Source organism: Mchenga conophoros, linkage group LG9 (genome assembly GCF_057382185.1).
Source record: "Mchenga conophoros isolate Kocher_MC1m ecotype Shallow Benthic linkage group LG9, M_conophoros_male_GT1.1, whole genome shotgun sequence".
In the NCBI taxonomy this organism is placed as follows: Eukaryota; Metazoa; Chordata; class Actinopteri; order Cichliformes; family Cichlidae; genus Mchenga; species Mchenga conophoros.
Window position 1 is genome coordinate 23,673,523 of NC_140534.1, and position 25,492 is coordinate 23,699,014.

General features: G+C 43.9%; 1 protein-coding gene across 3 annotated transcripts; it reads left to right on the forward strand.

Annotated features, from left to right (window-relative positions):
- The first annotated feature begins 216 nt into the window (after nucleotides 1–216).
- On the forward strand, nucleotides 217–24,463 carry dipk2ab (divergent protein kinase domain 2Ab). 3 transcript variants are annotated; one of them, XM_085287053.1, is made up of 4 exons: nucleotides 217–672; nucleotides 6,877–7,763; nucleotides 19,585–19,888; nucleotides 23,301–24,463. In XM_085287053.1, the coding sequence occupies exons 2-4, from the start codon at nucleotides 7,110–7,112 to the stop codon at nucleotides 23,645–23,647; spliced, it is 1,305 nt and encodes a 434-aa protein (XP_085143179.1). In that variant the 5' UTR covers nucleotides 217–672; nucleotides 6,877–7,109; the 3' UTR covers nucleotides 23,648–24,463. The 3 variants fall into 3 exon arrangements, with proteins under 3 accessions (XP_085143179.1, XP_085143180.1, XP_085143181.1); XM_085287054.1 differs by having other exon boundaries at nucleotides 217–585; XM_085287055.1 differs by having other exon boundaries at nucleotides 217–389.
- The last annotated feature ends 1,029 nt before the right edge of the window (nucleotides 24,464–25,492 follow it).

Sequence of the window (25,492 nt, forward strand, 5' to 3'; positions counted from 1 at the left end):
TAATTTCAGGTAATGTTACAAATTCTTTAAAAGGCTGGTGTTAGCCTAATTGGAGCGACATGAAAGGAAAAAAATAGAAATTCTGGTAAAGTTTGCACTGGGGGCGGCATTCCAGACAAGACAATATTAGAATAATCGCTTAGCAACCGTGCCCGTAAACAGAGAACGGTTGTCGTAAAGAGTAAAGAGGCTGGTGTTGAAAAGAGTCGAAACAGAACCCATTGTGGTGTTGGAGAGGAGTGAGCAGCTGCCTGAGAGAACAAGAAAAGAGGCAATACCGTGACCGCGGACGGGACTCGCAACACGCGGACAGATATGGACGTTAATTCACCGCACGGACGCTGTTGTCCTTTGTAAAGAGGAGTCCGTCGTCCAGTCGGAAACATCCGGTAAACGAAGAGTTAAGGACTCGACAGCTCAACTGTTTATTTCAGCGGCTAGCAGGCTAGCTGGCTAGATACCTAAGAGCTAGAAATGGGAAGCCCGTTTGAGTGTGCTTGATAGAGATCTTCGTCGAGCTTTGAAGAAGCAGCTTTCGGCTGAGATACAATCGCCGGTGTTTTAAAGTCCCCTCTCGTCCGCCTCGTAAGTAGCCGCAACTTTGAAGAATGATATCAGCTGAGCGCTAACCATTTCACTACTACAAAGCCGGAGAGGGGGGAAAAGTCACAGGTTTGTTTCACAGTTGTTTCTTCTCTTTGCAGTCCGTGCTGCCTTTGAACTCTTTTTCTTTTTTGTTTTGTTTTTTATTTAAAGCGAGAGGAGGTAAATTGTGCATTGCAGAAGTCGCTCACACGTCTATTTTTGAGCAGTTCGATAAAGGAAAAAAAAAATCCATAAAAGCAATAAAAACTCAATGTTTTGATTTTTTTTTATATCAGTAAGAGGATGCATAACAGTTCGAGTGTCCGTCGTGTGACCTTAGATCAAGCAAAGATAATTAAAGCAAAAAAGGACAACAAACCTCATCGCTTTTTAAAAACAAACTCTTATCAGATGCCCACATCCACTGTGCGGTGAGAAGAAGCATATTATTACCGCTATTACTGCTGGTGGTGTCATTTTAGTTGCAGCGGAACAGTCTAAGCATAGGTGGTTAGTATGTTTCCCTCTAATTACACGCTGTTTTTAATCTTTTCGTTATTTGCCTTGCATTAGAGACTATAGCAAGACTCCTATGCACAATTTGATGTTGAATCAAAAAAGGGGGAAAAAGCATAATGGGGGGAAAATGGATGAGAATGGATACACTGCAGAGTGAAGACAATGTGCTGCCCCTGAACTCTATTTGTATGCAGATCATACTAAATTACAGCAACAACGCTGGTGTCCAGGAGGTATCATGTTTGCCGGAGGCGCTATTAACGTTTTAGTATTTATTTAACAAAACATTGCTCCCCCCCCCCCCCCCCCCCCCCCCCCGATTCTCACCCCTTAATTTCCCACTGTAGTTTCAAGCTATTTAAAACACTTCATCTCAACAGGTTTGCTTTGGATTCGCCTTCCTTTTGGCAAAAACACAACAGGTTGAGCCTGTTTCTTTTTCTCCATCAAGCCTAAAAGCACCTAAAATATAAGCTTAACTTTGAGAGGATTTAAAAAACGAATGAATAGGTCTGACCATGAGATTTCTGTGGCATAGTAATAATTGCACTTTCTTTGAAAACTGCTGCCCTTGATTCCTTCAAAGGAAAAAAAAAAAGATTAGCACAAGAGTTTTAGTGTTTGGTTCCACACAAAGCTCATAATAAGTCCTATGGAATTTCTCCTTACAGTCTAATGAATAGGACGGGCTGCTTAAAATTAATTTTTCTATATCGGGAGACTAATTGCGGAGGCTTTCTGCTAGGTTAGTTGACGAGGGAACTATGAAAATAGCCTGATACACTTAAGGCGTTCTGCTGGTGGTTGATTTGAATGTTTCTGAGTGCTCGGCAGGGGAACGTCTCATAATTGCAGCCTAAAAGCTCCCACAGCAGCAGTATATTTTTGTTTTTGACCTCCAGACATGCCAAATCAGTCTCAGATAAAGTAACTTGTAGAGCAGACGGAGAAACAGACAAAGGTGGGAGAACGAATGTCTTTAAGGTAATCGATTTCATTTCCTCCCCATCCAAATGCATTTCCCGATTGTTTAAACTGACAGCTTGTTTTAATCATTTCACTCGGCTGACATGTTTGCCTTGCAGTAGCATTAACATGGGATTCAGATTCATGCCAACTCCCCAAACTTTTCCAGAGAGATCGTGGGTTGTGCAACCGTGCAGCTGTTTAAATTAAACAGAAAAGGGAGAAGCTGTTTTCAGTTGGGGAATCCAGAGTAGGTCTTCGCAGTGTGTTCTTAACAACTGCGTCATTTTGGCGCAAAGCAGATACTATTGATATTCTCATTAAAACCCCTCTCGTGTTTGGTTTGGGCCAGAGATGAATGGACTAATGTTCATTGTGGGGATGCTGCTAATTGGTACTTATAATCCGAGGACTCAATTTTCCATTAGGCGTGCGAATGTTACTGTCATTTGTATCTATCCATCACTGTCTATGTGTTTGCTGTACTGAGGCAACCCGGCTGCGGCTGAATGTTTTTGTGATCAAACATTATTGACTCCCACGGTCGATAATCCTGGCAACAGTAGTTCCTCTCTCCAGCTAGAACCACACATTGCAAAGCAAGTGAGGTGGCGGTGGTGGCGGCAGCGGTGGTGGTGAGGGGCAGAGGTTACTTTTTTTCCCCCCCTCCAGCTTTGAGGATTCGGGGGTAATGCCAGCGGTCCTGCAGGTAGCTGCTCTCGCGTGTGTGTTTGTGTGCATCCATTCAGAGATGGAGAAGTGCTGCTCTGTATTCAAGTGATCTATTTCCAGTCATTTCAATCACAAGAGCAATAACTCAAAGCTTCTCTTTTCTTGCTGGCCGCTAGTTATACATCAGTTATCTTTTTTTTTTTTCTCTCTCTATTTTACCAACTTCTCCATTGTATTTCAGTCCTTTTCCCCACTTCCCACCATGCACTCTCTTTTGCATTTCCATTGGAATTAATCAAGCATGTTCTTGTGTGGCTTGACTTCATTATATCATAATGAAGTTTAGCCTCAGGTGCAGTCAAGAAAAGGGTTAGCTGGAGAGTAGCCTTGCCCTTGCACACCATTATCTGAAGCTGGTTCTTACACAATGAGCTTTAGGAAAGATTATTCAAGAAAGAAATTTCCTTTTCAATCCCCTCCTCTTTATCTGAGTTTTTCTTTTAAAATCTAAGTTTAATAAAAGTTGAAATATTAGAATATTACCATGTCATCTTCCTCTGTCTCAACCTTTGTCATTCTGTTTTAAGCCAACATGGGGCCTATTGCTTCATCTTGTGCCTTTTCAGTCCCAGTAATGAGCCATTTTGCGGCTCTTAACATCTGCCAAACTTGGAACATTTTGAATGCGGGACTCATCTTCCATGCATGAGGAGTCAGGCATCCTTTGATTTGCCCTCTTTTCTTTGCTTCTCTTTCGAAGCGCTCACCGCTATACTTTGTAGACTGAGTACGCTGAAAAACTTTCTTAGCCCACTTTTGGCAGCGGCCCTGTATCATGAGAAGTAATTTGGTGCTTATTCTAAACAGAGTTTTTTCCCCTCCTCTTGGTATTCTACATCCCTCCTATCTTTTGAAGAGGCACTGTGACGGTTGTCTGGTAGGAAAGGGGGGGGGGGGGGGGGGGGGTAATTTTAAACTGTTTTCTGTGGGCACAGTGAGGTTTGCCCCAAAGAAAACACTGCTTTAAATTTCAATGCCCTTCAATAAAAACATCTGGCTTTAATTTAGAACTTTAAGTGAACTTTGCCCTCAGCAAGAACCTGAGTAGGCAACCTTGCCATGGAGCCCTATGCAGTCTGCCTTTCTCTCTCACCACGTTCTCTTAAATAACTCCCATCATACCGCAATAGTCAGTGAGGGGAGTTAAATAAATGGTTTTGCAGGTGTAAAATTCACGAGGAAGCAGTCTAGTGGGGTAATTACCAGGGAAAGAGATCCCCGTCTTAAATTGCCATGTCATTCTCCCAATAAAGCTGAATGTTTTCATCTTATTCCCACTATTACTGTGCTTGTAGCAGCAGCAGCAGGTTATAAAAAAACCTCAACTCCAGTAGCATTTCAAACTGCACCCGCTCATGCGCCATGCTAATCGTGGCACGCTATAAACCCATAGATGGCCGATTTGTGTGTTTCATTGACAATAATTTGAGTGTTAAAGTTGTCTTTCATTAAGAGGAAGAAAATGATCCTTTCGCATTGTGTGATTACTAACATAATGCAGGTAATGCTCCTTATGTAATTGTGGTCTAACGCTTTTTCTGGCAAGGAATACGAAGCGATGTATTCTCTTCATGCCGGCTGCCAGCTTGTGCTTCTCATTACTCGGCGCTGTCCAGGTCTTGTTCAGGGTTTGTTTAAGCTTGCCCCGGCTCTCTGTTTCTTTCTCTCACGGATGAAGAGGTGAAACACTTCTTGGCCTCGCTGAGGTTATGGTTCGTCCTCTCTGAGCCCTTAGCTCATCCTAGATAAATTTCATATCTGCTCCCAAGATCTTGCAGTCACGTCAGTGTCATGGCTGCCTGTGTCAGATGCTAAATGGCACTTGAATCGAGATTTTATAACAACGGGAAATTCAGTTTTCCCCTCAAGCAATCAGCTTTCTCTCACTCCCTGTAGTAAAAGGCACAGACATGCATCCTTTTGAATCCTTTTGTTTAAGACAGCCCAGTGTGGGCCTACTTTACTTATGTATTTATCCCCCCCTATTCAGAGAGCTAATTTCAAATGCTGTCTAGAAATAAATTGGAGGGAAAAAAAAAACAGTTTCTGTTCTGCTTTTTTTTTTTTTTTTTTTTTTTTTTCCCACTTCTGAGTTATCTTGAGATGAGATAATGTGAGAATCAGTAGCTCTTGCAATATATTCACGAAGTGCTCTCTAGATGATTCCAGCCAAATATTGCCATCATTAAGGATGCACCATTTGTTAATTTGAGGCCAATGGTAAGTCTAATGTTTAAAATAACAATTTAGCCAAAGGCCACTCCAGATACAGATGTTTTGTCATTGTGTGTCTCTGTAGCTATACATTATCCCTTTTGTGCCAGGCAATGACGGCTTTCCTGCTTTTTATTTCACAAGAGTCCAGGTTCAATAATACGAGTTAATGAAAAGCTGAATAAGACACACAGTGAAAGTGGTCGATATTGTCGGATAAATCAGTGCATCTCCAACTTTCACTGTAATGTGTTGTAATAGATGAATTTTTAAAAAAAAATGCCGCCATAGGACTTAAAATCATTGCATTTTAAGCTTGATTGAAAGGTTTTTACCCATGTAGAAAATGCAGGTGTAAAGTTTCTCAGTAACTCATTATCTCACTCTTTATTTATGTCAGAAAAAAAATCATATCCTTATTGCTGTGTTGAGTCACATTGTGCGTGGTGTGGCGAGAATGGGGGGGAAAAAATGCTCGAATAACATTTTTCTTTGCCTTTTAAAAACATGCAGTGTGGCACTCTGTAGTTCCCTATTTGGATATGGTCTATTTTTACATTAGGCAACTTGGCCTGATCAGCTCGAAGTATTTCCAGACAGAGGTGTGGGGTAAAAGCTTCTCCATTCGGCTCTTATTTGGCGTGCTGCAGGCCCACGTTTCTCACAGCCGCCGCTTTCTCTGTTGCTTTTAACCCGCGTGTCCTACCAGAATCTCCGCCTCTTCGATCTAAAAGCAAGGGAACCCATCGACACACAAACTAATCACACTACTGTGCCTGCTCGTTAGCCATGCCCTCTCAAGTCAGCTGTCCTAATAGGCATGCCCTAATGAGCTCTAATTGAGGATGGCTAATTTGCATGGTCTGAGTCATTGTATTTCTTAAAGAGACTTAAAATACTTACTGCCTAAAAGCTGGATTGGGGTGGGGGGGTCTAACATGGTTTCATCGTGGACAGATTTTAGTGGGGCTTGTGGGGTTTTTCTAAGTGCTTTGTTCTCTCACTGTGATCCCAGATTTTTTTTTTTTCTTCTTCAGATAGGGCTTGCCATCCCCCTTCTTGGCTAAAATTAATAATCTCAGTAGAAATATACAGATTCATTTTCCCCCCTCTCGACCAGAAACGTTATTTTAGCGACAGCAGCCATTTTCAAAGAAACCGCATCAAAGCGTGATTAAAACGAAGCAGGGCAGCTCTGATCAAAGGTTAAACTTTGCACGGTGTGACTCTCATCACAATGCAAACCGAGATTCCTCCATCTGAAGCAAGAGAAACAAAATCAAGATTCCTGAGCTTAGAAGTAACCGTTGAGGTATTCAGATGGCAAGTTATTCTGCAGTACATCTTAGAAAAAGTGATGGATATTTTTATTGGTGCAGAGGGAGGGCCCACTGAGGGACTCTTCCTCTGAATGCAGGACATTTTATTTTAATACTTGCGGACGATGTTTTACATTTCCCCTTAATTTGATCACTGACACTTTATTTTCCCTTTTTATTTATTTTTCTTATACTTTGAGTATACAAGAAATGATTTCCCAAAGAGAACGCACTCAAACAGGCACAGGCAGGTTTATTGCATTGGCTGTGGGCCATCTCATTTCTGCTCAAAAAGTAATGAAATCTCTCAAATGACCCAAGCAATTCAAATTTGTGCGACTATTTCATATTCCAGAGAAGCTGCATTTTGTTTTACAAGGTGGGATCACATGTAAGCATTTAGGGTGAGAAGGAAATTAAATCAACCTTTTTCCACTGTTACTTAAGGCAAGGCACTGGATTTTTGGTATTATAAGGTGTAGCTTTTATATTTTCCCTCATGTAATGATTTTTTTCCGTCTCTTTGTCTGTTTGATTTCAGAACTGCTCGCCCAAGTTTACATACAAACTGCAGAGAGAACATGACGCACTGGCCACTGCCAAAGTCTGGCACAGTGCAGCTGTGCCAACCTCGCCCCTGTCTGCCGCTTTAGAAGGTTCCCCTTTGCACCATGACGGAGAGGCATTGAGGTTAGCTCCCTGACGATCATCTCAATACCTCTCCCCCTCCTCTTCCCCTGTCCCTCAACACCCCACTCCTGACCCATCCACATCATGCTGCGCTTCCTGCCTCTCAAACTTGGCCGCCTGTACCGCTGTCTAAAGCTCCTGTTGGTGGTGGGATTGTTTGTCATCTTGTTGATGAACACCCACAACCTGTTCGCGTCCTTCCAGAAGAATGAGCTCACGGACAGACGATTCATCAATCTCAACAAGTGTCCCGCCTGCTTTGGGACCAGCTGGTGCCGCAAGTTCATGAACGGCCAGGTTTCCTTCGAGACCTGGGGTCGCCTGCGGTTTCTAGACGTTTTCAATGTCAAGAATGTTTACTTCGCGCAGTACGGAGAGCCCAGGGAGGGCACTCGTCGCGTGGTGCTTAAACGGCTCGGCTCCAACCAGGAGTTGGCCGAGATAGACCAGAAAATCTGCAAGAGGGCCACAGGCAGGCCGCGATGTGACCTCATCCAGGCAATGTACAAGACTGAATTTGCCCGGATCAACGGCGATGTTCGACTGCTTACTCCAGATGTGGTAGAGGGCTGGTCAGACTTGGTGCACTGCCCCTCTCAGAGACTGCTGGACCGTGTGGTCCGCAGGTACGCCGAAACCAAGGACTCTGGCAGCTTCCTGCTAAAGAACCTCAAGGACACGGAAAGAATGCAGCTGCTCATGACGCTGGCATTTAACCCGGAACCACTCGTATTGCAGGTACTGTGTCTACATTTGAACTTCTTAAAATCTGCGTGTTTACAGGGTATAAAGCAGTCTTAGAGCTGATAGGGTTGTTGTTTTTTGTTTTGGTTTTAAATCATGCTCGGCAAATACACTCTTCGAGGAAAATGTTGCATCTGGATAAAGATGCACGGATCATCTGACAAAGAGGTCTTTGTCAGATGATCCGTGGCGGCAGCTGGTTTCAGAGCAGATGATAAAACGCGGCTCCTGGATTACTCCCGGAGATTCAGAATATCAGTGCAACAGTGTGTTGGCCCACAAAGCCCCCACTAAATTACAGGGCGGGAATCCCTTTCCTTCCTCTTGCCTAGATCTGAGACAGGCTATCAAGTCCTCCCTAAACTCAGGGCTACTTCAAGGCTGCATGCCGGCTATTTGGAGCAAGAATATTCTTCTGCTTAGAATGGAGAAGGGTTTAAGAGCTGTGGGCTCTGAGAGGGGAAAAAGGCGATTTTTGGCTGGCGGCAGTGCTGCATATTTAACACCATATGTAGGGCAGTTTTAAATTATTCAAGGATGCATCTGTAAATGGTCCAAGTTGCTTTTAATTTTAATATAAGTCTATGTCCACTGGATTGTCATCATTTGTGTGTGACTGGAACGGAGCAGTCTCTGCAGGGCTGCTAAACTGTATCAGTGCCAGTATTCTTGATCCTTAATTCGTCCTGCGAAATATTTTTTAACTTGTTTTTCTGTGTGAATTTCAGTGTTGCTATAAGAAAAAACAGTTTTAAGAAATTTGTTTTACTTTATCTATGAATTTTTTTTTAAAAGAAGATTTTGGGATATGTACTGTTTAGTTTTGATGAAAATGCAACAGGACGCTTCGTTGTCCGGTACAGGGAAGATTAGAACATTCTTGATTTTGACGCATTCTAACCAAACAAACGGTTCATCTTGCTGAAATGAAAAGGATGCTTTAAAAAAAAAAAAAAAAAAAAAGTTTAACGTCTAGCTTTGACACGAGGTCAGGAGAAAAATCCTGACCCACCTTTATTCAGTCATCCTGATGTCAAAGCAGGCGTATTCCTCTGCATCCGCATCCTTTTCACCCGCTGATTAACAGGCGGCCAATCAATTTCAATTTCTGTTTGGCATTGAGGGTCTCACGAGGGGACAGAACAACAATGGTCTTGGCCCGTGTAGACATTCAATAACTTGTTTTGACCTCCACCACTAGCCCCCCCCCCCCCCCTCCCCCCCCGCGCCTCACTGTCCCCCACATGTGTTACTGGACACCTCCAGGCATTTCAGAGGACAAAAGGCGGGATCAGCTTTTTAGTCTGGTCAATCTATAAAATCTGATTAGCTTTGTGCGGTCACTCAACCCTCCCCCTCGCTTCCTTTCTCCCCTATTCTCACAACATCCCTTTTTATTTTTTTATTTTTTCTTTCTATGGCTTCCTCCCCTACTTTTTCATCACACATGTGCAGACAATTCCATCACTTCAGTTATATTTCAGTTCAGAGGCATAGGGAATCACCCCTCCCACCACCACCACCACCACCACGGCCTTAGTCTTATCTTGGACACATAGTTTAAGACATCACGCACAAACACATCATGCACTCACATTGTCCACAACTCCTTCCACTTCCCGCTCCGTGGAGACTTTACATGTTTACAAGGACTCATGAATTGTTGATCTCAGCCTGAACTTGTGACCTGTGGGTAAAAGAAGGAACCGTTGGGTCTCTGCTCGCGCAAGGCCGCAGGATAGCCGATGGCGCGCGCAGACTGCCGGGATAGATAACGCACAAAGAAATGTGCGAGACCTCTCAGAGACTCGCAGATCCTGAGTACTTTGACTGTTCGTCAGCATCACTAACCTCAAAAGATGAGAAAATTTGCTGTGAGACTGAAAGGGCCCTATGCACAAGGTTGGGCAGCAGCAGACCATAAAGAATTAATAGCGTCTATAGAGATTGAACAGAAGACGTGCTGTACTACAACACCTTGGTCTACCTATTTTTTTTTTTTCCCTTTATTTTTTGCTAGAGGTTTGAGCTGCTGTGTGGGGACAGGCTTTAACAGAAGATATAGAGGAATGTGGGCCGAGTTTTATGACTCGTTATTTAATCTAACCCGGGCCTTTTTTCAACTATTTATCACTGTCAGGTCATGAGTGACGCTTTATTTTGCCTGGTTGTAGTTAAACACCTCTCCAGTAGGTTGAATAAAGGAAACTCTCACTCATTTTATAATTCAACTTTGCTATATTTAGCGTAAATAATTTCCTTTTGTCATCAGCTAGCAGTGTTGTTGTATAGGGATCTTTTTTTTTCCCCTTTCTCTCTCCTATGGCTTTATACAGTTGAATAATGCGAATAACATTTCTGCTGTCTGCTCAGCGAGCTGCACTCTCTCTTAGAAAGGCTTCTGTTTCCAGTCTTTTGAAGCCACAGGCAGTAAATCGGCCCTGATTCACTATGAGAAACCAGACCTTCTTTGTCAGTGGGAAACAATCTGCTGTGTTGTTTTGGGTCTGGCCAACAATGTGTTTTCTGTGTTCTCGGTGTCTATGAGTGCACACTTGTGTGCTGCACGCACACACACCACCCCCACTTTTCTGTCACGTGGAAGACAATTTGGCTTTGGGGAATAAATATTTTTGGAAGACAAAAATGACGACAGCCAAACAAGGAAAAATCCTTGTGCAATGAGAGTCGTCTTATCCAGTTTCATCCGTTTTCCCCTCATTTCCTCTTAGCGGTGCAGTTTAAGTTACCCTGGAAAGGTTTCTCTTTTACTTTGATAAATCTGCTTGTTCAAGGGGTTGTCTCTTTGCCAAGCGGCGGAATTACATGATGCTGTTTAATTTTTACCTCTTATTCAACAATAACTCGGTTTGCATGAGAAGCGAGTAATTCATTTTCTCATTTCCATGGCTCGAATCTTACTTGCCATCCTTGCCGTCTCTCCTGCGGCTAGATGACTCACCGATTCATCAGGTGATGGTTGTGTTTGATGGAGTACATCTGGCCCAACCTTAAATTAGTACAATTTAGCCTAGTCCTCGCTTCCAAATCATTAAGCTTAGCGAGTTTGCCAGAAGCATGTGACTGTACTCGCACCCTTTTTGGTCCTCAGCCCTGTCTTGCTCAGTGGAGCTGAGAATAGGATGTGACAGGCCTGTGGGGTTAACTCGGTCAGTGGCGCTCTCATCTCCTCTAAACTCAAATCTGTGCACTCCCAGACACCCCACCTCTCAGCTCTCTCTGCCTCTTTTTCTATTACAGTCTCTCCCCACCTTTCGCAGATCCACCGACTTGTTCGACGCTCTGGCCCCACCTGACAAGGAGACACGCTCCTTTCACGTAACACTGTATTTTTTTTTCCCCAAGAACTCTGACACTGATGCTAAATCAGGGGGAGAGATTACATGGATGACCTTATCTCCTGTTCTTCCTAACAGTTTTGACAGCAACATTTTAATGCAAATATGGAAGGAAACATTCACAGCTCTGAGCAAACACACCAGTAGCTTGTTTGAATCTCTAAAAAATGGAGGGGGGGATGCATCTTTGGTATGCTGCTGATTAATGAAGCTCTGCATAATCCATTACAATGTTCCGTCACTTTAGGAAACTAAGCCAGAATAAACAGTTTGTGTTTGGGGTTTTTCCTGGCACAACGTGAGGCAAATGTGGTACCTCAGCTGCGACCTGCACAACCTCGATTTATTTTTGTGTTGGTAACATAAATTTAAATCCCTCAGTTTAAATGACTATAACTGTAAATTTAAAACGGTGGTGTGGTTTTAAAACATGCTCCAAGAGTCTTGTTGGGGAGATTTTTTTATTTTTTTGACTAATATGCACATAATTTTCCCATGTAACCTTATTTGTTGCACAGAAGCAATTATTTTTACAATTTGCTGTTGAAAAGAAATGAAATGAGGAATTTTTTTTGGAGACAATATTGAAGTTTATAGACAGGTTGTTGTGATGTTTCGTGCAAATATCAAGAAAAAAACAAGTAGAAAAACTGTTTTTTTTTTTTTTTTTTTTTTTTTAAGATTTATGTGGATTGTAAAAAAAATTTCAGTTTATGCAGGGGAAAAAAAATGTCTTTTTTGCAGCATATGCTTGCTCTGGCAAAGTATCGACAGAATTTAAGTCTTTATAATTTCCGTGCAGGAAAACCCTTATGGTCTGGTTTTCTGGGTCATCGTGCCTCTTCACAAAGAGGATCAAAACCTGTTTTGTTTTTAGTTTTATTTATTTCTTTTCATTTAATCACACGCTGCACGCTATCGCAGCTTAAGTGAGAGCCTTCTGTCTCAAAGGCTGGCTCAGTGGCTGAGGTCGGCCAGTAAATAGTATTTAAGTTGGTAGTCTGTGATTAGTACCTTTGTTTTTGGGTCTTGGGGATTGTGACGCTCTTAGCACATAAGAGAGGAGGTTGTGTACGCCGCTTAACCCTCCTTCAACTGCTCCCAAACACCCTTTCATTATTCTTATAGGCCTTTGTGTACAGACTGAATCCTGTTAGGATAAGACGGGGAGTTATCTGGGCTTGACTCCCCTCTTTTTGGCTGCCCTCGCTGGATGGAGGCCCTGGTGGAAAGGCGAGAAGAGAAGGAGGAGAGGAACCGAGGGTTTGTGTGACTGTGTGTGTGTGTGCACGCGGGTGTGTGTGTGTGTTGTACAAGCCAGAGCCTTGTGGTGTTTTCCTCTGTTTGAATGAGCCAGACTGCTTGTGTTACCATAATCCTTTCTCTCTTTCTTCCTCTCTCCAAACACGCGTGCACACACACACAAGTACACACAGTCACACACACGCCTGACAGCTGTGTTTGGTTAGGTAAATGCCTGTGGCTAACCCCCCTCCCATCCCACCCACTAGCTTCTTTTTTAGATTTGTCCCTCAACACCCCCATCAAAGCTTCCTACTGTTACAGTGTGCACCCCAGCCTATCTTATGCCCTGCTCCTGAAGATACAGTTCTGCAGTGCAGGAGACAGTCATTCACAGCTCTCCCTGGACCCCTTAAGATGGCCAATATTGATCCGTAACAAGCAGCTCTTTACTATCCTCTGTCCCCTGGAGAGCCTGGGCCCTAATGTTAGCAAGAATATGCCTTTCAGCACATCAGTTTGCTTGCAGTAATAAAACTGCCCACTGCATTAAAGCAAAAGGCACTTGGTTCCTGTCAGAGAAATTATAAGAGGTTAGGGATATCTGTAGCATCTGTACAGTTTTGGCATTTCCACCCCTGCTAGTTCTAAAACTCTCTGCATTTTAACTGCTCACTGTATGTAAAGGGAAATGTTCACAGGCCCCTCTTTTAATGTTTGACTCTTTCTCTAGTATGTCGAATAAATGAATAAATATGTATATATGTGTGTATTTGCTCTTTGTAGAGGGGAATTCTCTTCATGCATCCTCTGGTCTGTAGAGAGGTTGGAGTACAGGGGCAGTGACAGCAGTCTCCCTGCTCAGTATGCTTACATGGTTGCCCCTGAGATAATTGGCGCCTGCTCTGAAATATACAACCCTTGATGTAGGCCTCAAACCCACAGCCTTCAGGTCTGAGGCCAAACTGTGTGACTTAATACATTCCTCATCTTCCAGCGGAGGGGATTTATGGGGTGACTCCATGTGCAGTGGCTCAGGTTCAGGTCGGCAAAGGGTTTCAGCTATCAGTAAGCGGCGGAGTGTGTACTAGCAACCCCAAGCTGTGCCGTCCTGTGCACTCATTCCTCATCCTGCTCTCATTCTCTCTGCAGAGCAAAGACCTGCAGAACTCAAAGAGCCAGCTAACCCATTTCTATCAAGACTTGAAGTACCTCACTGAATCATGTGCATAGTCTTTCGATGTCTTGGTTTTGTTTTCTCATATGAGCCGAGTGTCTTTTTTGATCTCCCACTTGGCACAAGCAGTCCTTTCAGTTTTTATACATGCAAAGATTTCTGATATTCATAAGGCTGTTCACACGCTTGTCTAGATGGACATTAATTGACTTTTAAATGAAAAATAAAGGCTGTCATAGCATGTATAATAAGATATTAAACCAGTAATATGAACATCGTCCATTGTCAGATGAAGCCATGGGAAAGGAGTACTCAAACATAAAGAAGGAAATTACCAAACCCTACCTGTAATATATTGGCCTAGTTTTCAGTGTTTCCTGCAGAACTGCATGGTATTTCTGGTGGTATCAAGACAGTGGCCCTCCCATGATTTCAAATCCACCACTTTTGATTGCAGCTGGCGACATGTAGAGCTAGTGGCACTAGCTCTACATGTCGCACTCCCAACCCCTTACCTTAACTCAGTCACCGGCCTCAGTTCAAGAAAGTGTGGTTAGTCTGTTTGACTGCAGAATAAGACAAGAGACAAGTGATTGAGATCAAGGACTGCTCGACAGTAGCAAAATAACAGTGAGGGCACTAGAAAAACCCATCACATTTTTTCAGACAGAATAAAAAACAAAAAAAAAAACAAATTCCAACTATACTTGGGTGGTCACAGCAAGTATAGTCTTATGAGTGGGGAAACAAAGACTTGTGTGATGCATTAAACCCAATCAGAGATTAGTTGTCTTTGTTATCCTTCACAAAGGTATCACTTTTTGGCCATCTGTCCAAGGAACAGCCAGATCAGCATGTTTTCCAAAGCCTCTTTTATAAGGGTTCTGAATGGTGGAGTTGTACACCAGTGGATGTGGATGTTCCCCAAGACTGCTGCCAGTGGTACGTGCTGTAACTTTGCAGCCTTTGAGCCATACGCCTGGATAAAGAAAGAGGTCAGGCTTATTCTAAATTCAGAGATCTACACAGTTGGCTTGTCTCAACCAGCAGACATGTATGCACTCCTCAGTGTGGTGCCGTGACTCGGCATTTCCTGGATCCGATGTCTGGAACATGTGGGATCATTGCCCTGTATCGCAGGTTTAGGGGCGGAACAAAGGGAGAGAGGGAGGGGAAACTAGGTTAGCAGGAAATGCAGCAGCGGGAGACGTGCGACACGGAAAAGAAGTTGCACCATGTGTGCTAGGATGAGGCTGGTTCCCCTGTGGTGTCTGAGCTCTCACTGCAGACTAACTGACTGGATTTTAAACATAAATGGCCAGCAAAATGCCAGACGGGGTTCGCCAAACATCCTCCAGACACACAAGGTCAACAGGAGAGCTGCACAGAAAAGCAATAGGTTTTTTTTTTTTTCTTTCTTTTTTCCCCAGGTCCAGCTTGGCAGCTCCTGCCTTTCAAGCCTTGCAAAACAGATGTGGCTCCTTCTTAACACTAATCCCCCCTGATAAACAGACTGAATAATGTTCATTTTGTTATACTGAGGTTCAAAGTTATTTTTTTCTGTCTCTTTCGTTTTATCTGACTGATTGTGTCTATCCGCCACGTGTCATCAACTTTACAGTTTGATCCCAGGACTCTTTACGAGTCTTGTCCTGGCTTGTTTGTTCCAAAGAGGCGAGGTTTTGTTAAAGACAGAAAATGTCGAGAATTTACGCCACGCCCGGCTTAGGGCTTTAACAAGCTGCACACTTTGGTTGCAACTACTAATTTCCTTTACGCAGAAAGTAGCTGTGGTTGCAAAGATGAAGGCAACTGCTTCCTTTTAAACTCAACTCTGCGTCCAACGTGTGTGTGTGTGTGTGTGTGTGTGTGCGCGTGTGCGCGCGTGTTTGATGGTCCAGTGTTCTCTGCGAGCCAGCCAAGGCAATATCTTGGGAGCCACTCATGTTTACTCGGCACTTGAATAGAGGTTGTTATCAGCCCTGGTCACGTTGCATATTCTCATTCACATGCACTCGGATGGCGTTTCACGGAGACACACTCACACGCACACCCAAACAAGGAGCCTCTTTTTGAACGCTTTCTCTCACACGCACGCCCACGCCCTCCCCAAGTGGCCCTGTAGAAGGGCATGCCTTTGTCAGCAGATGTCAGGACGCAGGTGTGTGTTCCTGTGCCTCTCGCTCCATTTGTTTCATCCTCTTCTCCAGAGGCTGCCCATTTGTCTGTGGCCCTGTTACATTTCAGCCCAATCCAATCTACCCCCGAAAGAACGCCAGTGTGTCTGTATTACAAGGGAGGGGGTGGAAAGCACAACAACCCCCCCAGTCACTGCTACGGTGGCGAATTGGCACAACCTTAAAGATTAGATTAGTCAGACTTGGGCCTAGAAGTCACTATGAGGTCGTCTTTAATGAGAAGAGTCTGTTTTCCACCCTTGCTTTCATTGTCTCCCGAGCCCAGCTCATTATTTCTGTGACATGCAGGGGAGGAAGGGGGGGTGGGAAAGCATTGGGCTCCATGTTTTACAAGTTCAAGGTTTTGCTAAGCAGGAAATAAAAGGTTCTTATCCAGTGAAGGGAACAAGAAGTGATAAGACTTTAAAAAGCAGTAAAAGTTGCTGGGATGTGTCATTGGCAGTTTTGCACCCTCAGCATTTTTAAATAGCATAACATGATTGGGTGACGACTGGTAAAATTCACTACCTTTGCAGTAACCCCACACACACACACACACACACACACACACACACACACACACACACACACACACCAGAGTACCTCCCAGGTCTGCTCAGAGATAGTGCAGTGGATGTAATATTAGGCTGGGCTTTCCAATTTATCCCCCCCTCCCCACTCAACGCCTCATTGCGGACGTTAATGACTTCTGCAGAGTAACCGTTTAAAGAGCGCTAAGGGAGAATGATTGGTGGGACACGTAGAGTATTTATCAAGCCTTGCAATAGGCGAGTTTGAATCCAAAGCTCAGGTGCCCACTCTCGTGTGCCTGCCCACGCTGTTCGGTAGTTCTCACTTTCAGACTTATTGTGTATAAAATTTAAATACAGGAAGCTCATAAAAATGGCACCGAGGTAATTGACGCGGCGCAGCGAGCCTTCCAGCACCGCGAACGAGCAACATCTATGTTAAGAACCACGAACGAGGACCAGACAGACATGAAGGCGTTCTAATAACAGCCGTTGACAGTATATGAAAGTAGCCGTAGGGCATTCATCCTTCTCCTCCCTCCCATCAGCCATCCCCCCCATCTGCTGTCGCTCTACTTTTTCCTCCTATTCAGGGCTGTAACCTGACAACAAAGAGAGAGATGTGTTTAGCAGGCAGGTCTTTGCTGGTTTATTCCTCCTGTCTACTGGAGCGTAGAAGTGAAAGACACTCTGTTTGTCTCTTCTGTTTGCTGTCGCCATCGTATTCTCTTCTTTTCTCCGCTCTCTGGCTCTCAGGCTGGCCCCGCAACCCCACATCTCACCATCCACTCTGCAGGCGTGAGAGAAGAGGTTGATGCTTGGCAAAGGAGGTTTTAGTCATAATGTTGGACAGGGCAAGTTTTGTCATTGTGACAGAGAGCCGCTTAGGTTTGCAGCAACATAAAGGCTTGAATTTGGGTCAAAGGGAGGCGAGCCTAAGAAGGATATACCCCCTAACTGATCAAGCTTCAACTTAATCTTTATATACCACCCTCAGAAATTAGAAAGCCATTTTAGATATTTAGCCTATTAAATCTCTAATCCTAATTCTCTTAGCCCAGTGGCTAATGGCATCTCAGTAGCCTGGGATTGTCTCCCCTCCAGCCAGTATTTGGGAGTGCAGTCAGCCCACCATTATCATTCATTTCTGAGCATGTGATGGACTTCCTTTAATTTCTCTTCTTGTCGAGTTTGCTGTATCTAAAAGTCTAGACAAAGGTTATTGAAGCACAGGCTTTTGGAGAAGTTTGGGTGAGTCACTGCCAAGTCTAGTGATGATGAGCACAGACAGACAAGGCAGCAAGAAGCAAGTAGTGCTTCATGGACAGACTGTTGTCTGGCCCACGATTGATCGGGTCACCTCAGGGAAATGGGTTCGACCTACACCGCATGCAACTTATCATTGTCCTTCAGTCAAGCTTGTGGCTCTTTCTTAAAACTGATGGGAACAAGAGATACACCTAAGGTATAGATTTACGCCACTTAACAGACTGATAGGCTGGAAAAAGTTTGCTGCTGCCTGGATTCGTCACATTGAGTCATCGCTGCTTTACTTGACTTTGTTGGGCTTAGAATTGCCTTGACTTCATTGCATCATGCACAGCATAGTTTGCAGAGTGTTCAAAATAAAACACCCCAAAAATAGTCAGTGGCACACAAGCAAAGCTGCAAATCGCACCATAGTCATCACCTGAATGCCTTTTGGGTTCCAGATCACTTGCATCCTCCCAGTGCCACAGTCTCCATGTGGCAGGAGTCCAGCTGCTGTCTTTGAGATAGCAGCTGCGTGGTGTGCGGGAGGAGGAGGATGGAGGGGGTTAAAATGTATGTCTTTAAATAATTTGTATTTCATTAAAGTTTAAAGAGTTGGGGCAGCCATGCATATTTAACCTCTTACCCTCATGACAGAAATTGAAAGCTGGTAAAGTATTGAATTACCTCGAGTGTAAAGTGAGATGCAACACTGATAGTAGTTCACACCTTACCTGCAGTGTCACGATGTGTTCCCTGCCTTATCGCAGGTGCGATTGGGTTTCAGAAAGGGAGGGCGACCGAGGCTGCTGTGAAAGACAAGTGCTCCCAATTCTCAGTCTGTGTCCATGTGGCGGCTGCCTGCCAAAAACTGCAACCCAGGAGAGATTTGTTACTTAGGAAATGCAGGCAATCATTAGGCTAGCATATGGACGGGTGTTTATTATAAAAGATGGAGTCCTATGGCAGCGGGTTTATAGGGTGGAGGGCGTACCGCTTGCAGCAATACCCATGTGTCTGCGGGGGAAAAAAAACGAAACAAAAGAAAAACAGGCTTTCATTCTATTATTTTCTATTAATTTGTCTGACCATTGTGGCAGCCTGCGACAAAGAAATGGGCCCCAGAGAAAAGAAATGGATGCAGGGAAAGTGTGAGACACGAGAGCTCATGGAGGGAGATCGAAGCGGTAATGAGACTTAGAGATTCGAGTCCCCCAGCAGCCTGCAACATTTGCCAGATACAGCCGCTTCATGCCTATCTCATTTAAGTTTCACGTACGTTTGTACAACTGTCCACAGTTGTGTATGTGTTTGCCTGTACCAATGTGACCACTTGATTAGGCAATTGCAGATGATAGGTCACACATGCATATCTGACCCCAGCAGAGGCAAATAAATCCAAGAGAGATTAGGCTCTAGTGCGCTAGTACCGCCTTCATCTGGTGGTATTACCTTATTATTAATCAGTTTAACCTATAATACACAGCGATTTCTTGTCAGCATGCCCAAGCTGCATTAACTCAGCTAGTTGACATCACACAGCAGTTTAAATCGCCCCACAGCTGCATCACAACACATAAGGCTTTCCTGCTAACTGCTGTTACCACAAATCATCTCCTATCAGTTCTCTGGAACCACTGAATATAGCGGCGTACATCAACTCATAGCTGTAGGGCTTTAACACAAACTGGCTTTTGCTTTTATTAAATTTAATCCGTTATACCCACGTGATCCTTGGCAGATTTTCAGCTATTGTGCTTAGAATTGTGTATAAAACATCACCTCAGGCTGCACACAGAATCTTTGTGTTTGCTTTTTGGGATTTTTGTTTCATCTGTCCGTGTTAAAGAAGCCGATTCGTGTGCAAGTTAAACAAATATTTTCTGAATATTTGAAGGTTCTTCCAATTCATGTGTTAACCTTTGCTGTTCAGAGCCACTGTTATTGTTTTGTTTTTGGGTTCTTTTTTTCTGTCAGCCAACTACATTACACAGCCTGACTTCTTTTATCTGTTTTGTTTTTTTTTTTTTTTTTTTAAAAATAAACTGTCTTCCACGCTCATCTGTTTCTCCTTCCCAGAGCTTTCCGTCAGATGAAGGGTGGCCGTTCGCCAAGTACCTGGGAGCATGTGGGCGCGTGGTAGCTGTCAACTACGTAGGTGAGGATCTGTGGAGCTTCTACAATGCGCCGTGGGAGAAGAGGGTAGACTTGGCACGCCAGCTGATGGACATTGCCGAGCAGCTTACCAACAATGACTTTGAGTTCGCCCTCTACCTGCTCGATGTCAGCTTTGACAACTTTGCGGTCGGCCCACGTGACGGAAAGGTCATCATTGTCGACGCCGAGAACGTTCTTGTGGCCGACAAAAGGCTCATCAAGCAGAGTGAGTGGCACTGCCAATAAATTTCCACACATTCACTTTGTGTGTATGTGTACACAGACATGTACATCCATAAGTCTGTGAGTAATGCCTCACAGTCTGTCCCTACAGTTTCCATGACAATAAGTCATTGTTCGTGAACATGTATGCATTGACGCCTTTAAATACAACCACTTCATAAAGAACTGCCGCTCATCTTTACAGGGTGTTTACAGGGTGTTATTTACATTTACATTTACATTTTTAAACGCTGTCCACAGTTTGTATTTTCTAGAAAACACTGCATTTGATGTCAGAACTATACCCGCAAACTGTAGCTTATGAGGAAGTGATGAAGGTTTGAGGAAAGGCCTCAAGGGACACGCATGCTCGAAGCCTCCTCTCTTCTAAGAATATACACTCCTCCAGCACCCCTTCTGCCTCTAACGCGCACGTCCCCATCAAAGCTAAGATCGTTCGGATAACGAGCCATCTCCGCTGCCCTAGTTTTTTTTTGTTTTTTTTTTTTTTTGCCTCTCAGAATAAACCTCATAACAAGGACAGAGATAGTTATACATCACACGCTCAGTGCTGCGGTTTCCTACAATTCTGTCCCCCTTCTAGGGGCCACTACAGAGAGAGGCAAGGCCACCTAGTAAGGCTCTTAGATTTGTCCCTTCCTGCAGAAATCCTATTAAAGTGATAAACTGTTGTGTCGCTGGGTGTTGAGATTCCACCATTATGCCCTGTGACAGATATGAGCTTGTGTGTGTGTGTGTGTGTGTGTATGCACTTTTTTAGCTGTAGGCGAAAGTATTGTGATGAATTTATCCTGAGATAAATTGCCATTTTGCCAAATTACAAGATCTGACACCAGAAAACTGCAAATTGATGTACAACATGGGAAGGTACTCCAACATGCCCTGGAGTTTTTGCCCCTTGAGTTTTTCCCTCATTTGGTGCGCGATAATACGATATGTCAATGCACCACACTAAAGTGTGTATATTTGCCTTGGTGCCAAAACCTGCAATTTTCCGCCCTGTCACAAGTAGTCCTTTTTGCAAGCCCTTAAGCACAATCCAGGTTGAGACTCCCTTGGTCTGGCCGACACATTTAGAGGTTGACATCTCAAGCTGCTTACCCTGGCTATTCAGAGTTTAAGCCCCAAGTTTATTTTCTTCTTGCATGTTTGCGCGCCTGAATCTCTTTGTGTGCGTGCCAAGTGCCGGGGCGCAGCAGGACAAAGAGGGACGACAGCGATAATGAGTATTACGAGGTCAGTGCCATGTGTTGGACAGCGCTAGGAAATAGCCACGGTAACTTCCCAAGGCCCGACAAACAGAATTCAATCCCTACAATTAGAGCCTGAGATTGAAAGCGAGCTAAGGAGTGTGATGCGAATCTCATCAGTCTAAACTAAGGCCAATTGATTTGCAAATCAAACACGCAGAAAGCCGTGTGCTGTTCCACCCTCTCATTAGGGGCATCCATATTGATGTGATGGGTTTCGGCGAGATAAAACGCATGCTATGTTGAAGTTGTGCTGTGCGCTGTGTTTGCACAGTCCAGTGGTGCGAAAGGAGCCATTCCCCATCATTGAGTTTATAGCATTTGAGGATTTTTTCACCCCTAGTGGCTTTTGGAAACACATGCTGTATAATGTAACGCACACTTCACTCACTCTCTCTTTCTCCCTGACGCCCGCTGGCTAACACAAACACACACACACATGCAGCAGCACACACACACCGCCGTTCTCATTCTCTTACATTCAATAATGCACTCTAACACAGGCATACATTGTTAAAGCCGGCTCGTACTCTTGAATGCCACTAGTAAGGCCGCGCTAACAAGCATTTCAGGCCCAATGTCCCCTCTCAGTGCAGCCCAGTGAAGCCAGAGGTGTGAGGAGAATGTATACAAGTCAAGCCTGAGCTCCTTAACATGGAAGGTACCAGATATGCAGGAGACAAGTGAGGCTAGGCAGCCTACCTCATGTGCTGCTCTCCACTCATTTGAATTGGAAATTATTTAGTTTGTGTTGGAAATCTTCTAGCTTTGTTACACTCGAGCTTGCAGGAGGAGAGAATTGAAGGCATTGAGGTGCAAGTAAATAGACCTCGTAGTTCTTTTTAGCCTTTAGTTGAGTCTCAAAATACTTTATTTTTTTTTCCTTCTTTCTTTGCTGTGCTCATCTTTGTCCTTGAGAACAAACCTATTGCTCTCTTCTTCTTTTTAGGTGTGTGTGTGTGTGGGTAAAAGAACAGGACATTCTCCTGATGCCATCTGTCAATCAGTGCTGAGGTGTGATGCATGGCCAGCTCCAAAACATTAATTGCTTTCACCTCACCTTGCTGCTTTGGCGTGTACGTCTTTATATGTATGCGCCTGCTTGCGGTATATGCATACGCAGGCATATCCATCTTCATCACCCACACTGATTGAGGTTGATGTGCCCCTCCTCTTTGGGGGGCCATGGAGGCCCCTTGCTAACAGGGCAGAGTTGGATGTTTGATTGAGTTGTACTGATGAGCCAGAGGAGAAGTGCATTACATCGCTGATAGACTGATTATGTGTTTGCATCCTCTGGGTCCAAACCCCACCCCCTCCCCACCATGCTATTGATCTGGCTTTTAATGCACAAACCAATAGCTCTCTCGTCATTCCAGGTTATTTTCTTGGCCCCCTTCTTTCCCAGCACAATCTTCTAAAGGGGGAAAAAAGCAATGTGAAATGAGCTGGAGAAAGAATTTTATTTGCTCAATAAATCTGGAAAGTGGTTCATTTCTGTCAAATGAAACTGTAGATGAGTTGTTTGCCTCTGGGCTTTGAAAATAGTATTTCGCATTAGGGCCTGTGGGGTGTCAAAAGTGGCACCTTGGTCTTGTCAGCTTCTGCTGAGGCTGATTTCATGGGTAATAATTTGCACAAACTAAAAAAAATAAATATTCTTCACGGTCAGATGCGGTGGAACAGTTGACTGTAATTACCAAAGTTTCAAGTTTAGTCTTTCTCTTTAGTTTCGAAAAAACAGTTTGCTGAAAGAGAAATGCTCTTACTACACCAGGAAAGAATTCATCTAAAACTGCCTGCCTAGATCTGAGGGAGCTCTTTAGCAGAATACCCCGAATGCAAAGATTGAACCATTTTTGCGTGACTTACCCAACAACCCCCCCCCAGGTTTCATGTTTGTGTATCACTCTCAATAAAGGTGTAAATGCTAAAAGATTAAAAATGCTCTTGATTTTATAGCTCCAGGAGTTTCTTAAAGGTTTGCAAGGCCCACATAACCCAGCCTCACTTCATTACATTCACCTGGGGAAAAACAAAGCTTATGATCCACTAGATGCTTTTTTTAAATCTGTTTTAACTAAATGCTGTTATTACGTTTTCATAGCAGCGGATTCATTTACCTGTGTATCTGTTCTCTTGCAGACAAGCCGGAAAACTACGACGTGTGGTACGAGAGCCGGTTTGAGGAGTGCGACCGGGAGGCCTGTCTGTCTTTCTCCAAGGACTCTCTTTGTTCCAGGGTCACTGTGGACCACAACTACTATGCCATATGTCAAAACCTGCTGTCACGGTATGCTACATGGCGGGGCACCACTGGAGGTCTCCTCCACGACCCGCCTGCCCACATAGCCAAAGATGGACAACTCAAGGCTCTGTTGGACGAGTGCACCAAACCCAAAAAACGTTACGGCCGCTTTCAGGCAGCAAAGGACCTGCGCGAATACCTCACACAGCTAGCTGCCGCTTCCTCCTCTGCCATGGCCAGGTAATGAATGGAGTCGGCGTTAGCCTGACGCAATGAGAGACTGAATTCTGTATTTTTGGCTCTGGACTCTTGAGATCCTGGTTCTTGTTCATGATGTCATTTGTTCTCCTTTATGCTTTGGAGCTGGAAGGTGTTAGCTCTTGCATCAGGAAGGGTAAGAATCAAACTTCAAAGCTGATTTCTCAAAGCTGTAGCTTTTACCTTACTTTGCTCCTGTGTAAAAGAGGAATGTGGCGCTATAAAATTCTGGTTAGAACCAGGATGGAGAGGGAATTGAGATAAATTCTCCCCACCCAGGGTGGGCAGCCATCTCTGGGGGATGGGAAGATGAGAAAGGGCTCTGGTAAACGCATCCTTCACTGGACACAGGCTTACACAAACCAGAGCGTCCAAGTGGCCGCGGCAACATGACATAGCCCCGACCACGTCGATCCTCCTGCCATTCCTCAGTCCATCCGAACTGTTGTGTTTGATCGTAACACTAATTTCTCTTGTTTAAATTTGCTGTTCTTTTCAAAACTGAATCCAAGTTTAAGTTTTTCTTTTATTTTTTTCCTTCCTTTTTTTGCTGTGCCATGGCTTTGCCCCCCTCTGTAGCATTGCTGCAGAGAAGGTGGAAGTAGCATGAATCTGCCGTCTGGCAACAGAAAAGTCCAGGCTGCATCAAGTTTAGAGGATAAACAGAAAGTTTGGAGTTTTCATTTTCATGCAGGATGAAAGGAAAACCCTTGATGTCTGTAGAAGTATAATTCCCTGCTATTCCAAACAATCACCTGATCTCAAAGTTATAGAATTGATGCAATCATCCTGGACTGTCCACCCCCCCCCCCCCCCCCCCCCCCCCCCCCAAATCGTTCCCTTTTAATGGGGCCAGTGAGCTTGAGACAGCTGTTTTTAGGAAAAAGAAGATACAAATTGGACATTGGTGGGTCTCTTGATGCAGATTTGCCTATACCAAAGAGGCTAGTTGTAAAATTAGGAATTCTAAGCAGTACAGAGTTATATTTTTGGTTCCCCACCAGAGCTGTCCAGAAAAACTTCAATGTGTACACACATCTTATGTGAGCTGTCAGGCCTGCATACTGATTCTCCTCTCCTAAGAACCAAAACTCTAGGCAGATCTAAGGCATAAATTAGCCATATTAAATGTCACAAAACCCCCTCTGCTTTGTTAGCATCTTGATAGGATAAATCTTTTTTTTCCAAAGTTGATAAAAGTGAATAGTAGTGGCCTCTTCTTTCAGATTCTGTTTTTTTTTTTTTTTTTTTTTTTTTTTTTTTTTAAATATCTGTAATTATAAATGAATTCTTCTGTGCTATGCTCCCACTAATGTTGACTTCAGTAAGCTCCATCTAGCCAACGGTACAAAAAGCAATGAAGATAACCAAATTACTTCTTTGCTCCAGAAATGGCTTCTGACCTGCACTTTTTGAATCCCAGAAATGTCTGCTGAATATTTAAACACTCGGCACCACTTAGAGGTTGGGTTGATTTTACACTTGGTGGGCCAACAAATTAAAGCGTAATGAGCGTAGGATCAGCTGGTAATGCATTGTGAGAGATCTTTCTTTAAAAAACAAAAACAAAAAAAAAAAATCAAATAAACCCGTCTCTGGCTCCATATGTTTTATATGTCAACTGTTTTGATGTTGTGAATCAGATGCCCAGTGGAGTGTTGTGTAGCACAGTCAACAGACAGGCGAATAATCAAAAGTGAGCCACTCCACCTGTGGGGAAAGGAGAAAGCACAGCAGTTTTTGTTTGTTTTTGTTTGTTTATTTTTTGGCCTTCTCTGAGACCTGGAGAGCTGATGTGACCTTTTGCCAGTTTGGAAAAGCAATAAAGACA

Coding starts and splice junctions, on each gene's coding strand:
- dipk2ab (XM_085287053.1), top strand. CDS start 7,110: ATGCTGCGCTTCCTGCCTCTCAAACTTGGCCGCCTGTACCGCTGTCTA. Junction 7,764..19,584: donor CGGAACCACTCGTATTGCAG/GTACTGTGTCTA, acceptor TCTCCTTCCCAG/AGCTTTCCGTCAGATGAAGG. Junction 19,889..23,300: donor CAAAAGGCTCATCAAGCAGA/GTGAGTGGCACT, acceptor GTTCTCTTGCAG/ACAAGCCGGAAAACTACGAC.